General features: G+C 38.7%; 1 protein-coding gene across 1 annotated transcript in view; it reads left to right on the top strand.

The window, feature by feature from the left end:
- Positions 1 to 499: 499 nt before the first annotated feature.
- Positions 500 to 15,063, top strand: part of LOC117343096 (histone deacetylase 4-like) — a 204,498-nt gene continuing 189,934 nt past the window's right edge. The window contains exons 1-2 of the mRNA XM_033905396.1: positions 500 to 931; positions 10,704 to 10,979. Coding sequence (XP_033761287.1) covers positions 10,952 to 10,979 — 28 coding nt within the window. The 5' untranslated portion in view covers positions 500 to 931; positions 10,704 to 10,951. The remainder of the gene's footprint in view (positions 932 to 10,703; positions 10,980 to 15,063) is intronic.

Genomic DNA, 15,063 nt, shown 5'->3' with positions numbered 1-15,063 from the left:
CAAAACTAGGCTAACAAAGACAAACTTTTTACGAAAAAAAAATAAAATAAAAATAAATAAAATTTTTGAAAAATGTAATAAAAAATGGATGAAATCAAAAGACAGTTACATATTATAATTTTAATATGTCTGTACCAACTATTAGTTATTATTTAATTATTATTATTATTATTAGAGGTCCAGGAGTGATATGTTATGGCAAAATCATACAGAAAAAAAAAGATTTTTTTTTTGGCATTTTACCATTTAATGGACTTATTTTTTTGGCACCAAAACCCACTTTAAAGATTTTGGGGTACCGGTAAGTTTTGGAAAGTGTAAGTCCATATCCTTCTTATTTGGTTTATACATCCATTAGAGGTCTAGGAGCTGCATTATGTGACGTACAATTTCAAAATGACATGCTTCGTGTGATTGCTGCCGCCGGCTAATTTTAACAAATATCTAACAAAAAACAAATAAATTATTCATATATTTATTTAGTATGCTAATTATACCGAATAGTTTATAGTGTTAGGTATATCAATTTGTGTTTGGAAAAAAACCTCGTGAAAATCCGGATTTCTATCAACGTGCACAATTGATATTTAGTTTGTTTTCGATTTCAATAACCGATCTATAATTGAACTTCCGAGCTATTTTTAGACATATACTATTATAGGTCATCTATTTTTAAATCATGATACCATCGTTCATCAGTGTAATGATACTAATATCTGATGCCTGTAGAACACATTACTACTCCAGTTAAGTGTATGATACATGTCAGCTTCCTCATAGGTCGTTTCCACAGAAACTCGGCCAGAGAAAAAAAAACTTTGGTCACATGACCTCGTTTTTTAATGGCGAACTGTAAAAACAGGATTGTCGGTGACTACAGATTTTAGAGCGTTTTACATCTTTACGGTCATTACAATTTCGCTAGGACCAGGTAAGTGGATTCCTGAATTGATGTTGAATGTTAAGACTGTCGCATTTTAAACTGACCTTCGCTCAATATAATGAAGCCTGCTCGCGTTGACATGTTCTCCGATGGATTTTCGAGAGAGCACTTGTTTACGTTTTTGGTCTGTATGTATACAGCTAATGGGTTCTAACAACAAATCGTATAGTCGAATTTGAATAAATCTGAATATGTCAGAACATATTAATATCGTAGTTTTGCATTCAATTGTGTAAGAATTCAGTAAAATCGGCATGTTCTAAATTACGCTGTTTTTTTTTCTCCATTGGATTAAAGCGCCAACATGATCGCGATTTTGTAAACTATTGCAAAAAATCTATTTTTATATTAACCTAGCCAGATTTAGCCTGTATCGGTAAATATCATTATTTTATATTCAGGACAAGCTATGGAAGTTTTTGAAATAATTTTCTCTTTAGTTCATATCTATATATCAATCGTACAAATATGATCAACAGCTTATTTTAACTGATCATAATGCTATTTCCACAATAAATTTAATAGGTTTGATAAGAGATGTTTGGTTAAATAGATGTCGTTGAACGTATGAAATCGCCAGAGGCACTTTTGAACAGGGTAATCAATTCAGTGTTTTTCATCTAGATCTACATTACTATTTGCAGATCTATATTTTTTATTCAGTTATTTGTGGACATGATTATGATGTTTTTTAAATTAAAATGTTACATTAAAGACAAGTAAATTATTGTTTTATGATCGTGTGCTTAATTTAAAAAAAATGTATCCTATCTTGCCCTTATAAATACTAATACTAATAGTATTTTTGAGGTCAAGTTATGATACATTTTTTGAGGAACAATTCTAGTCCCACAAAAAACATCATCTATTTTATGTGATATTTTAAATGTCTATAGCTTCAATTCCCTACATATTTGTTTGATTGGCATCATTGTTTATCAAAAATATGTTCACAAAATGGAAAACAAATAAAAATATATACATTGACACTGCGAGGGAGTCACGTCCAAGGGTAAATGTTGTGTCTTCAAATTATACGCAACTATATATACATTGACACTGTGAGGGAGTCACGTCTAAGGGTAAATGTACATGTTGTGTCTTTAAATTATACGCAACTATATATATGTAACAGAGCACAGGATTAATTAAATTTAAATCACTGCCTCCGTTAGGGATCGAACCCGGGACCTCTGGCTTACTAGTCTTACGCTCAACCGATCGAGCTAAAGAGAAGATCTCTCTAGCCGAGCGGTATATTGCGGCTAGTATTTACCAGGGCTACATACTCCCCCCTCCAGGAAAGAACTCGTCCTCGAGTTTCCAGGGGTAACAGCGATGCTTTCACAAGCAGCGATGAGTATCATTCCCGAGTCCCTACATGGGCGCCAATGTAACAGAGCACAGGATTAATTAAATTTAAATCACTGCCTCCGTTAGGGATCTAACCCGGGACCTCTGGCTTACTAGTCTTACGCTCAACCGATCGAGCTAAAGAGAAGATCTCTCTAGCCGAGCGGTATATTGCGGCTAGTATTTACCAGGGCTACATATACATTGACACCGCGAGGGAGTCATGTCCAAGGGTAAATGTTTTGTCCTCAATCATACACAACTATATATACATTGACACCGTGAGGGAGTCCGTCAAAGGGTAAACATGTCGTCAGTCATTCACAGCTATATTAACTGTGAGTCTCGTCCAAGCCGTGAGGGTAAATATCTTAACACCACTACGTGACATATAAAAGGTAAATGTTGTGGCCTCATGTTAATGATCTGTTATAACTGCAATACACAAGTGTTCACTGCTTTACAGTTCTACAAAGCTTGACATGATCACCACCAATAACTGGCTCTGTTTAATATCATGTCTGTAATTACTTTGTTTGAGTTGCCTCCCCTATGTCAGTATAGGTTTGACACAGAAGATGTAGGAACATGACAAGTTGACTGCCTAAGCATTTATGTACATGTATGTGCTGTGAAAGACTCTTTAAAGAGAATTTAGGAAATGCAATAAATGTCACAGACTTGGAGGAGGGGGGATGGAGGGGCATAGTTTTCAGAACAAGTTCCTCTGTCATATTAAACGTGATTGGCAGATATGTTGATAAATTAAATTTGAACCTTGTTTTAACGCAACATGAGTTAAATTTGTGCAAATAAATTACCTTGATCAATGACTACTACATATAGGGTTAGCGGCCTGTTACTGTTTTTGTTTACCTTGACCAATGATACAACATCCAAGTTAGCCAGTCACTGTTTTTGTTTACCTTGACCAATGACAACTACATCCAAGGTCAGCAAGTTACTGTTTTTGTTTACCTTGACCAATGACAACTACATCCAAGGTAAGCCAGTCACTGTTTTTGTTTACCTTGACCAATGACAACTACATCAAGGGTTAGCCAGTTACTGTTTTTGTTTACCGTGACCAATGACAACTACATCAAGGGTTAGCTGGTTACTGTTTTTGTTTACCTTGACCAATGACAACTTCATCTAAGGTTAGCTGGTTACTGTTTTTGTTTACCTTATCCAATGACTACTACACTGTACATCCAAGGTTTAGCCCGTTACTGTTTTTGTTTACCTTGACCAATGACAACTTCATCTAAGGTTAGCCAGTTACTGTTTTTGTTTACCTTATCCAATGACTACTACACTGTACATCCAAGGTTTAGCCCGTTACTGTTTTTGTTTACCTTGACCAATGACAACTTCATCTAAGGTTAGCCAGTTACTGTTTTTGTTTACCTTATCCAATGACTACTACACTGTACATTCAATGTTAGCCAGTTACTGTTTTTGTTTACCTTGACCAATGACAACTACATCAAGGTTTAGCCCGTTACTGTTTTTGTTTACCTTGACCAATGACAACTACATCAAGGGTTAGCCAGTCACTGTTTTTGTTTACCTTGACCAATGACAACTACATCCAATGTTAGCCAGTTACTGCTTTTGTTTACCTTGACCAATGACAACTACATCAAGGGTTAGCCAGTTACTGTTTTTGTTTACCTTGACCAATGACAACTACATCAAGGTTTAGCCCGTTACTGTTTTTGTTTACCTTGACCAATGATAACTATATCAAGGGTTAGCCAGTCACTGTTTTTGTTTACCTTGACCAATGATAACTATATCAAGGGTTAGCCAGTCACTGTTTTTGTTTACCTTGACCAATGACAACTACATCAAGGGTTAGCCAGTTGCTATTTTTGTTTACCTTGACCAATGATAACTACATCCAATAATAGCCAGTTACTGTTTCTGTTTACCTTGACCAATGACAACTAAATCCTAGTTTAGCCGGTTACTGTTTTTGTTTACCTTGACCAATGACAATTACATCGAGGGTTAGCCAGTTACTGTTTTTGTTTACCTTGACCAATGACAACTACATCTAAGGTTAGCCGGTTACTTTTTTTGTTAACCTTGACCAATGACAACTACATCAAAGGTTAGCTGGTTACTGTTTTTGTTTACCTTGACCAATGACAACTACATCTAAGGTTAGCCACTTTTTTGTTTACCTTGATCAATGACAACTACATCCACGGTTAGCCTGTTACTGTTTTTGTTTACCTTGACTAATGACAACTACATCCAAGGTTAGCTGGTTACTTTTTTTGTTTACCTTGACCAATGACTACTACGCTGTACATCCAATGTTAGCCAGTTACTGTTTTGTTTACCTTGACCAATGACAACTACATCCACGGTTAGCCTGTTACTGTTTTTGTTTACCCTGACCAGTGACAACTACATCAAGGGTTAGCCAGTCACTGTTTTTGTTTACCTTGATCAATGACAACTACATCCACGGTTAGCCTGTTACTGTTTTTGTTTACCTTGACTAATGACAACTACATCCAAGGTTAGCTGGTTACTTTTTTTGTTTACCTTGACCAATGACTACTACGCTGTACATCCAATGTTAGCCAGTTACTGTTTTGTTTACCTTGACTAATGACAACTACATCCAATGTTAGCCAGTTACTGTTTTTGTTTACCCTGACCAGTGACAACTACATCAAGGTTTAGCCTGTTACTGTTTTTGTTTACCTTGACCAATGACAACTACATCAAGGTTTAGCCCGTTACTGTTTTTGTTTACCTTGACCAATGACAACTACATCAAGGGTTAGCCAGTTACTGTTTTTGTTTACCTTGACCAATGACAACTACATCAAGGTTTAGCCCGTTACTGTTTTTGTTTACCTTGACCAATGATAACTATATCAAGGGTTAGCCAGTCACTGTTTTTGTTTACCTTGACCAATGACAACTACATCAAGGGTTAGCCAGTTGCTATTTTTGTTTACCTTGACCAATGATAACTACATCCAATGATAGCCAGTTACTGTTTCTGTTTACCTTGACCAATGACAACTAAATCCTAATTTAGCCGGTTACTGTTTTTGTTTACTTTGACCAATGACAATTACATCGAGGGTTAGCCAGTTACTGTTTTTGTTTACCTTGACCAATGACAACTACATCTAAGGTTAGCCGGTTACTTTTTTTGTTAACCTTGACCAATGACAACTACATCAAAGGTTAGCTGGTTACTGTTTTTGTTTACCTTGACCAATGACAACTACATCTAAGGTTAGCCGGTTACTTTTTTTGTTAACCTTGACCAATGACAACTACATCAAGGGTTAGCCTGTTACTGTTTTTGTTTACCTTGACTAATGACAACTACATCCAAGGTTAGCTGGTAACTTTTTTTGTTTACCTTGACCAATGACTACTACGCTGTACATCCAATGTTAGCCAGTTACTGTTTTGTTTACCTTGACCAATGACAACTACATCAAGGTTTAGCCTGTTACTGTTTTTGTTTACCTTGACCAATGACAACTACATCAAGGGTTAGCCAGTCACTGTTTTTGTTTACCTTGACCAATGACAACTACATCCAATGTTAACCAGTTGCTGTTCTTGTTTACCTTGACCAATGACAACTACATCCAATGATAGCCAGTTACTGTTTCTATTTACCTTGACCAATGACTACTACATCCAAGGTAAGCCTATTACTGTTTTTGCTTACCTTGACCAATGACAACTAAATCCTAGTTTAGCCGGTTACTGTTTTTGTTTACCTTGACCAATGACAACTACATCAAGGGTTAGCCGGTAACTTTTTTTGTTTACCTTGACTAATGACAACTACATCCAAGGTTAGCCGGTTACATTTTAGCTCACCTGGTCCGATGGACCAAGGTGAGCTTATGCCATACCGTGGCGTCCGTCATCCGTCCGTCCGTCCGTCAACAATTGACTTATTTGACTTCTTCTTCATAACCGCTGATCGGAATTTCACCAAATTTGGTCAGAAGCATCCTTATGGGTAGGGGACTCAAAATTGTACAAATGATGGGGCTGACCCCATGGGGGCCTCTGGGGCGGAGCCAAAAGTGTCTATTTAGCTATTTTGATATAAACGACTTCTTCTCTGAAACCGAGCAATGGATATCGCTCATATTTGCTTGGTAGCATCACTATGGGGTGGGGATTCAAAATTGTACAAATGATGGGGCTGACCCCCTGGGGGCCTCTGGGGCGGGGCCAAATGAGGTCAATCGGGCTATATTGATATAAACGACTTCTTCTCTGAAACCAAGCATTGCATATCGCTGATATTTGCCTGGTAGCATCACTATGTGGTGGGAATTCAAAATTGTACAAATGATGGGGCTGACCCCCCAGGGGCCTGAGGGGCGGGGCCAAATGTGGTCAATTGGGCTCTATTGATATAAACGACTTCTTCTCTGAAACCGAGCAATGGATATTGCTCATATTTGCCTGGTAGCATCACTATAGGGTGGGGATTCAAAATTGTACAAATGGTGAGGCTGACCCCAAGGGGGCCTTAAGGGTTGGGGCCAAGAGGGGTCAATTTGGCTAAATTGATATGAACAACTTCTCTTCTGAAACCAAGCAATTGATATTGCTCATATTTGACTGTGAGCATCACTATGGGGTGGGGATTCAAAATTGTACAAATGGTGAGGCTGACCCAAAGGGGGCCAGAGGGGTTGGGCCAAGAGGGGTCAATTTGGCTAAATTGATATGAACAACTTCTCTTCTGAAACCAAGCAATTGATATTGCTCATATTTGACTGTGAGCATCCCTTTGGAGTCGGGATTCAAAATTGTACAAATAGTGGGGCCGACCTCCCTTGGGGCTGAGAGGCGGGGCCAAAAGGGGTCATTTTGGCAGATTTGACATAAACAACTTTTTCTCTGAAACTAAGCAATGGATATCTCTAATATTTGACTGGTAGCATTCCCTTGGGTTAAAGATTCAAAATTGAACAAACGATGGGGCCCACTCCCTTGGGGCTGAGGGGCGGGGCCAAAAGGGGTTAATTTAGTTAAATTGATATAAACAACTTCTCTGAAACTAATCAATGAATATCACTCACATTTGTATGGTAGCATGGTCATGGGGTTGGGATTCAAAATTGTACAAATTTTAGGGTTGACCCCAGCAAGGGACTGAGGGGTGGGGCCAAAAGGGGTCAATTTGGCTAAATTGATATGAAAAACTTCTTCTCTGAAACAGCTCATATTTGACTGGTAGCATTCTTTTGGGTAAGGATTCAAAATTTTATAAAGGAAGGAACTGACCTCCCGGGTGCAGAGGGCGGGGTCAAAAGGGGTCAATTGGTTTAAACAACTTCTTTTCTGAAACTAAGCAAGGGATATCACTCACATTTGTGTGGTATCATCCCTAAGGGGTTGCGCCAAAAGTCAATTTCATTTCATGAATTAATGCATTTTTTGGCATACCTCACATATCCATATAAAATGCCTATGATATATTGACATAGCAATACCAGTGACAAATATACTTAATCATCATTCTTGTTTCATATATCATGAAATCCAGGTGAGCGATACAGGCCCTCTGGGCCTCTTGTTTTGTTAACCTTGACCAATGACAACTACATCAAGGGTTAGCTGGTTACTGTTTTTGTTTACCTTGACCAATGACAACTACATCCAATGTTAGCCAGTTACTGTTTTTGTTTACCTTGACCAATGACAACTACATCTAAGGTTAGCCAGTTACTGTTTTTGTTTACCTTGACCAATGACAACTACATCAAGGTTTAGCCAGTTACTGTTTTTGTTTACCTTGACCAATGACAACTACATCAAGGTTTAGCCCGTTACTGTTTTTGTTTACCTTGACCAATGACAACTACATCCAATGTTAGCCAGTTACTGTTTTTGTTTACCTTGACCAATGACAACTACATCTAAGGTTAGCCACTTTTTTGTTTACCTTGATCAATGACAACTACATCAAGGTTTAGCCCGTTACTGTTTTTGTTTACCTTGACCAATGACAACTACATCCAATGTTAGCCAGTTACTGTTTTTGTTTACCTTGACCAATGACAACTACATCAAGGTTTAGCCCGTTACTGTTTTTGTTTACCTTGACCAATGACAACTACATCCAATGTTAGCCAGTTACTGTTTTTGTTTACCTTGACCAATGACAACTACATCAAGGTTTAGCCCGTTACTGTTTTTGTTTACCTTGACCAATGACAACTACATCCAATGTTAGCCAGTTACTGTTTTTGTTTACCTTGACCAATGACAACTACATCAAGGGTTAGCCAGTTACTGTTTTTGTTAACCTTGACCAATGACAACTACATCAAGGGTTAGCCAGTTGCTATTTTTGTTTCATCTTTCTTAAGGGAGCTTATGACATTGTTTGGTGTCTATCTAGCATTCACTTTTATTTTTAAACATCTTCTTTTCAATAATCAAAAGACCCAGGTCATGACAACTTTTGTTTGCTCATTTGAAGGACTGAAATGCTTGTTTCAACTTATGACCTTAACTTACTTTCAAGGTCATGCAGTTAAATGTGTTAAAATGCTTCTCAATGAGGCCAAGGGCAGTGATAATTAACCAGTATCGTACTTGTATGAAAGGCGACCAAGCTTGTTCAATCAATGTCCATCACCTATTTTCAATGCCATTCTGTGAGAAAGCCAGAAAACTGTTATTATCCACACAAAAATAGTATTACATCTAGAAACTAATTGGTTACCCCTTCTTGAAGATGAAAGATGCACAAAATTTTCGATGTTCTCTTCAATAGTTAATAAGCATGCACCTAATTTTCTCACCAAGTTATTGCAAGTGGAATATAGCCCCATATAATTTGTTAAGTACACATTTACAGAGAAAACTGCAATTCTACTTGTATTCCAAAATTCTTTTAAAATATGTTTTGCTGCCATCTGAAGTAACTAAGAAAGCTCCTATGATCATGTTACTATTCTGGAATCGGGGTGCTAACTTCTTCCTCGGTCCTGTTTCCTAGTAGGCCAAGACTATTAAGTTTTCTTGAAACTCTTAACTTTTATGTGGGGATGGGTAAGACAGCCTTTAGCTAATCAATTTTCTAGTCAAAAGTCCTTGTGAAATCCTTACCACTATGCACTTACCGTTTTTTTCTCAACATATGACAATTTCTGAAGGACAGTCAACATAGAATTTTCTTGTTATGGTGGTCAAGTAATGTAGATATTCTTTGTAAAAGTGATCTCAATATTTGTGATCATATAAAAATGACCATGTATATAGGTCTTGTGTCACATACCTAGATATTTAGCATTCATAGCAAAATACTACAAAAATTTCCCAATTTACAGCTTTATTTCTCTGTACTATGGGAGAAAAATATTTATTTGCCCAGCTGAAATGAGCTGCATAAAGGAAAAAAAACTATTGGTGATTTGGATGAAAAGATGTAACTTTGGTTTCAAAATCTTTAAAAATCTACTTCTCTTATTCAGTTCATCATAATTTAAATGACTTTGCTATGGAAAAGAATGAGAATCATTTTTTTATGTAGTTATTGTAGGTATTGGCTTCCAACTTAGTGAGGTATAGAACTTGAATCGGGGGAAATATTTCAACATTTCCAATATTACTTTTATTGAGAATGTGTGGCAATGATTGGAAAAAACTCCAGGTGAGTGGAACTGGCCCGTTTGGCCTCTTCCTGCAGATTACTCTGGTTTAGTTGAATTGCTGAAGGGCAATGGATTTGTTGTTTGTTGTTTATTTTATTGAAATCATTACTGGTTTGTGATTGTAGGAAGGTAATTTTACTTATTATTTTATATATAATTCATATCAATATACATGTAAATTATTTTTCCATGTCAAGACTACAGCTTTTAATGAAATTTGAAAATGAATACCTTTTAGTACTCAATATTTCAACTCATTCTGAGACAATCTTAAAATACCATTTTCGGAGCTTTAAATACCATTTTCGGAGCTTTAAATACCATTTTCGGAGATTTATGAACTATTTCAGACCTGGTTTTTGTTATTCCCTTCTGGTTTTAATTGATGTTTAGGCTATAGGTTTTTTGTCTCTATAGATTTTCTTAATTACAAATTGATGTCGATCAGAGATCTGCGTGAGATGGCAAGTACACAGATTCCGGTTTTTCCAGGCTGATAGAGACATGGTGGATTAGCTACAGAGGGATACGTATGGATTATTATGGACTGTGTCACCAGCCTGTTTTTCTGCCACCGAGCTCAATGCTGTACTATTACGACGATGTCTAAAGATAGAGACAATCAATAACGATAACAAAATATTCCATTAATTTTCCCTGTTTTGTTGCTTAGTGGCTCTTCTAGCTGGAATCTATTTATAGATAGTTTTCATTTATTTTCCTTTCAGACGATGTCCGTCAATGGCACGATGACAGTTCATTAGTGGTTGTCCGCAGACGGCAGGATTTCTGTTTTCAAAGTGTTGGGGATTTTTTTTCTCACCAGTTATTTCTACTGCGGGGGTCAGTTCAAGACTCGGTGACCTTTCCTTGCACCATCAGCCGCTTTGAATCAGCAGGTGCCTAGGATCTCCAGGCGCTGGTTTCCTGATCTCAACATTATCAGTAGACGGGAATCTGCCTGCTAGCCCCTGAAATGTCGTCCAATTCCTCGTATCCTGGATGTGAGTATAAGCTGTCCCGCCATCTCTCCTATTTATGTATCTCAGTTGCTATATTTAGCTGCAGATGCCTATTTTTATTTGAAATGGTTGCAGGGCTGTCATTCAGCCTCCCGTTAGAAGCTTCTGTGCCAGTGTATCCCAGAGCATTAACTACACTGTTTGTGTGTCAGTTTCCATGGTTTTGTTAGCTAGATACCACCTAGTAAAATTATCATCTTGATGGAAGAAAAATTCAATATATTGAGTATTTGCTGCAAAGTTTTGTTTTAAATTCATTGCTTTTCTATTCAAATTGACTATAGATAAACAAAATGTTCATTAAAGGTTTTTAAAGTAAGGGATGTGATTTCTTTCAGTTGTACATTAAGATGACTGAGTTTGGAGGTCGAAGTAGAGGTTTAGAATTGATCTGCTAAATTGGAAGCTGGAATCTTGTTCACAATGTTGTTTACGTTTTGTCTGTCCTCACGGTTTTATTTAGAAACATCAATTAAGGTTCTATAATCCTTCCTTGAAGTCAGAAAGAAAGAATATAATGCTACAGCTGCCACTCATTAGAAAAAAAAATATAACATTCTCTATGACATTTCGGAATTCACAGTTAATTCTATTTTACAGCCACTGGTGGGATTTGATTGAGTATCTTTTACCATGACTCCATATCTTACACATGATATAAAAAAAAACCGATATGGTTTGTACTTCTTTGACATTTTAAGGTCATCTGACCTGAAGGGTATATAGCAACCTGTTTGCACAAACTATTATTGATAGTCATTGCCAGCAATTAATTTTTGCACTTTGGGTGAAAGTTACATTTTTAAGCCAGACTACTTGTGACTGGACAATTGAACAACCAGATTAGTGGTGACTTGATAGTGAGACAACCGGATTAGTGGTGACTGGATAGTGGTACAACCAGATTAGTGGTGACTGGGTAGTGGGACAACCAGAGTAATGGTGACTGGGTAGTGGGGCAACCAGATTAGTGGTGACTAGAGAATCAGACAACCAGATTAATGGTGACTGGGTAGTGTGACAACCAGATAAATGGTGACTGGGTAGTTGGACAACCAGATTAGTGGTGACTTGGTAGTGGGACAACCAGATTAGTGGTGACTGGGTAGTGGGACAACCAGATTAGTGGTGACTGGGTAGTGGGACAACCAGATTAGTGGTGACTTGATAGTGGGACAACCAGATTAGTGGTGACTGGGTAGTTGGACAACCAGATTAGTGGTGACTGGGTAGTGGGACAACCAGATTAGTGGTGACTGGGTAGTGGGACAACCAGATTAATGTTGACTGGATAGTGGGACAAACAGATTAGTGTTGACTGGATAGTGGGACAAACAGATAAATGGTGACTGGGTAGTGGAACAAACAGACTAGTTGTGACTGGATAGTGGGACAAATAGATTTGTGTCGACTGGATAGTGGGACAAACAGATTTAACTGATATAGGGACAAACAGATTAGTGGTGACTGGATGATAGGACAAGCAGATAAGTGGTGACTTGATAGTGGGACAAACAGACTAGTGGTGACTGGATAGTGGGACAAACAGACTAGTGGTGACTGGAAAGTGGGACAAACAGACTAGTGGTGACTGGATAGTGGGACAAACAGACTAGTGGTGACTGGATAGTGGGACAAACAGATAAATGCTGACTGGAAAGTGGAACAAACAGAGTAGTGGTGTCTGGATAGTGGGACAAACAGATTATAGTGGTGCTGATAGTGGGACAAACAGACTAGTGGTGACTGGATAGTGGGACAAACAGACTAGTGGTGACTGGATAGTGGGACAAACAGATAAATGCTGACTGGAAAGTGGAACAAACAGAGTAGTGGTGTCTGGATAGTGGGACAAACAGATTATAGTGGTGCTGATAGTGGGACAAACAGATTAGTGGTGACTGGATAGTGGGACAAACAGATTAGTGGTGACTGGATAGTAGGACAAACAGATTAGTGGTGACTGGATAGTGGGACAAACCAATTAGTGGTGACTGGATAGTGGGACAAACAGACTAGTGGTGTCTGGATAGTAGAACAAACCAATTAGTGGTGACTGGATAGTGGGACACACAGCTTAGTGGTGACTGAATAGTGGGACAAATAGACTAGTGGTGACTGGATAGTGGCACAAACAGATTAGTGGTGACTGGATAGTGAGACAAACAGATTAGTGGTGACTGGATAGTGGGACAAACAGTTAAATGGTGACTGGATAGTGGGACAAACAGACTAGTGGTGGCAGATAATGGGACAAACAGATTAGTGGTGACTGGATAGTGGGACAAACAGATTATTGGTGACTGGATAGTGGGACAAACAGTTTAGTGGTGACTGGATAGTGGGACAAATAGACTAGTGGTGACTGGATAGTGGGACAACCAGATTAGTGGTGACTGGATAGTGGGACAAACAGATTAGTGGTGACTGGATAGTGGGACAAACAGATTAGTGGTGACTGGATAGTGGGACAAATATACTAGTGGTGACTGGATAGTGGGACAAACAGACTAGTGGTGACTGGATAGTGGGACAAACAGATAAATGATGACTGGAAAGTGGAACAAACAGAGTAGTGGTGTCTGGATAGTGGGACAAACAGACTAGTGGTGTCTGGAAAGCGGGACAAACAGATTAGTGGTGACTGGATAGTGGGACAACCAGATTAGTGGTGGCTGATATAGGGACAAACAGACTAGTGGTGGCTGATAGTGGGACAAACAGATTAGTGGTGACTGATAGTGGGACAACCAGATTAGTGGTGGCTGATATAGGGACAAACAGACTAGTGGTGGCTGATAGTGGGACAAACAGATTAGTGGTGACTGGATAGTGGGACAAACCAATTAGTGGTGACTGATATAGGGACAAACAGATTAGTGGTGACTGATATAGGGACAAACAGATTAGTGGTGACTGATATAGGGACAAACAGACTAGTGGTGGCTGATAGTGGGACAAACAGATTAGTGGTGACTGATAGTGGGACAACCAGATTAGTGGTGGCTGATATAGGGACAAACAGACTAGTGGTGGCTGATAGTGGGACAAACAGATTAGTGGTGACTGATAGTGGGACAACCAGATTAGTGATGGCTGATATAGGGACAAACAGACTAGTGGTGGCTGATAGTGGGACAAACAGACTAGTGGTGACTGGATAGTGGAACAAACAGACTAGTTGTGACTGATATAGGGACAAACAGATTAATGTTGACTGGATAGTGGGACAAACAGATTAATGTTGACTGGATAGTGGGACAAACAGATTAGTGTTGACTGGATAGTGGGACAAACAGATAAATGGTGACTGGGTAGTGGGACAAACAGACTAGTGGTAGCTGATAGTGGGACAAATAGATTAGTGGAGGCTGGATAGTGGGACAAACAGATTAGTGGTGACTGATATAGGGACAAACAGATTAATGTTGACTGGATAGTGGGACAAACAGATTAGTGTTGACTGGATAGTGGGACAAACAGATAAATGGTGACTGGGTAGTGGGACAAACAGACTAGTGGTAGCTGATAGTGGGACAAACAGATTAGTGGTGACTGGATAGTGGGACAAACAGATTAGTGGTGACTGGATGATAGGACAACCAGATTAGTGGTGACTGGGTAGTAGGGTGGTGACTGGGTAGTAGGACAAACAGATTAGTGGTGACTGGATAATAGGACAACCAGATTAGTGGTGACTGGGTAGTAGGACAACCAGATTAGTGGTGACTGGGTAGTGTGACAAAGAGTAGTGTGACAACCAGATTAGTGGTGACTGGGTAGTGTGACAACCAGATTAATGGTGACTAGGTAATAGGACAACCAGCTTAGTGGTGACTGGGTAGTAAGACAACAACATTAGTGGTTACTGGGTAGTGGGACAACTAGATTAAGGATGACTGGAGAATTGGACAACCAGATTAGTGGTGACCAGACAATGTTGCAACCAGATTAGGGGTGACTGGATAATTGGGACAATTTTTGTGGTGACTGGTGAATCAGATAAGATTAGTGGTGACAGATAAGTTGGAAAACCAGATTAGTGGTGACTGGATAGTGGGACAAT

This window comes from Pecten maximus, chromosome 15 (genome assembly GCF_902652985.1).
Source record: "Pecten maximus chromosome 15, xPecMax1.1, whole genome shotgun sequence".
Lineage (NCBI taxonomy): Eukaryota > Metazoa > Mollusca > Bivalvia > Pectinida > Pectinidae > Pecten > Pecten maximus.
This window is presented reverse-complemented; position numbering and strand designations above follow the sequence as displayed.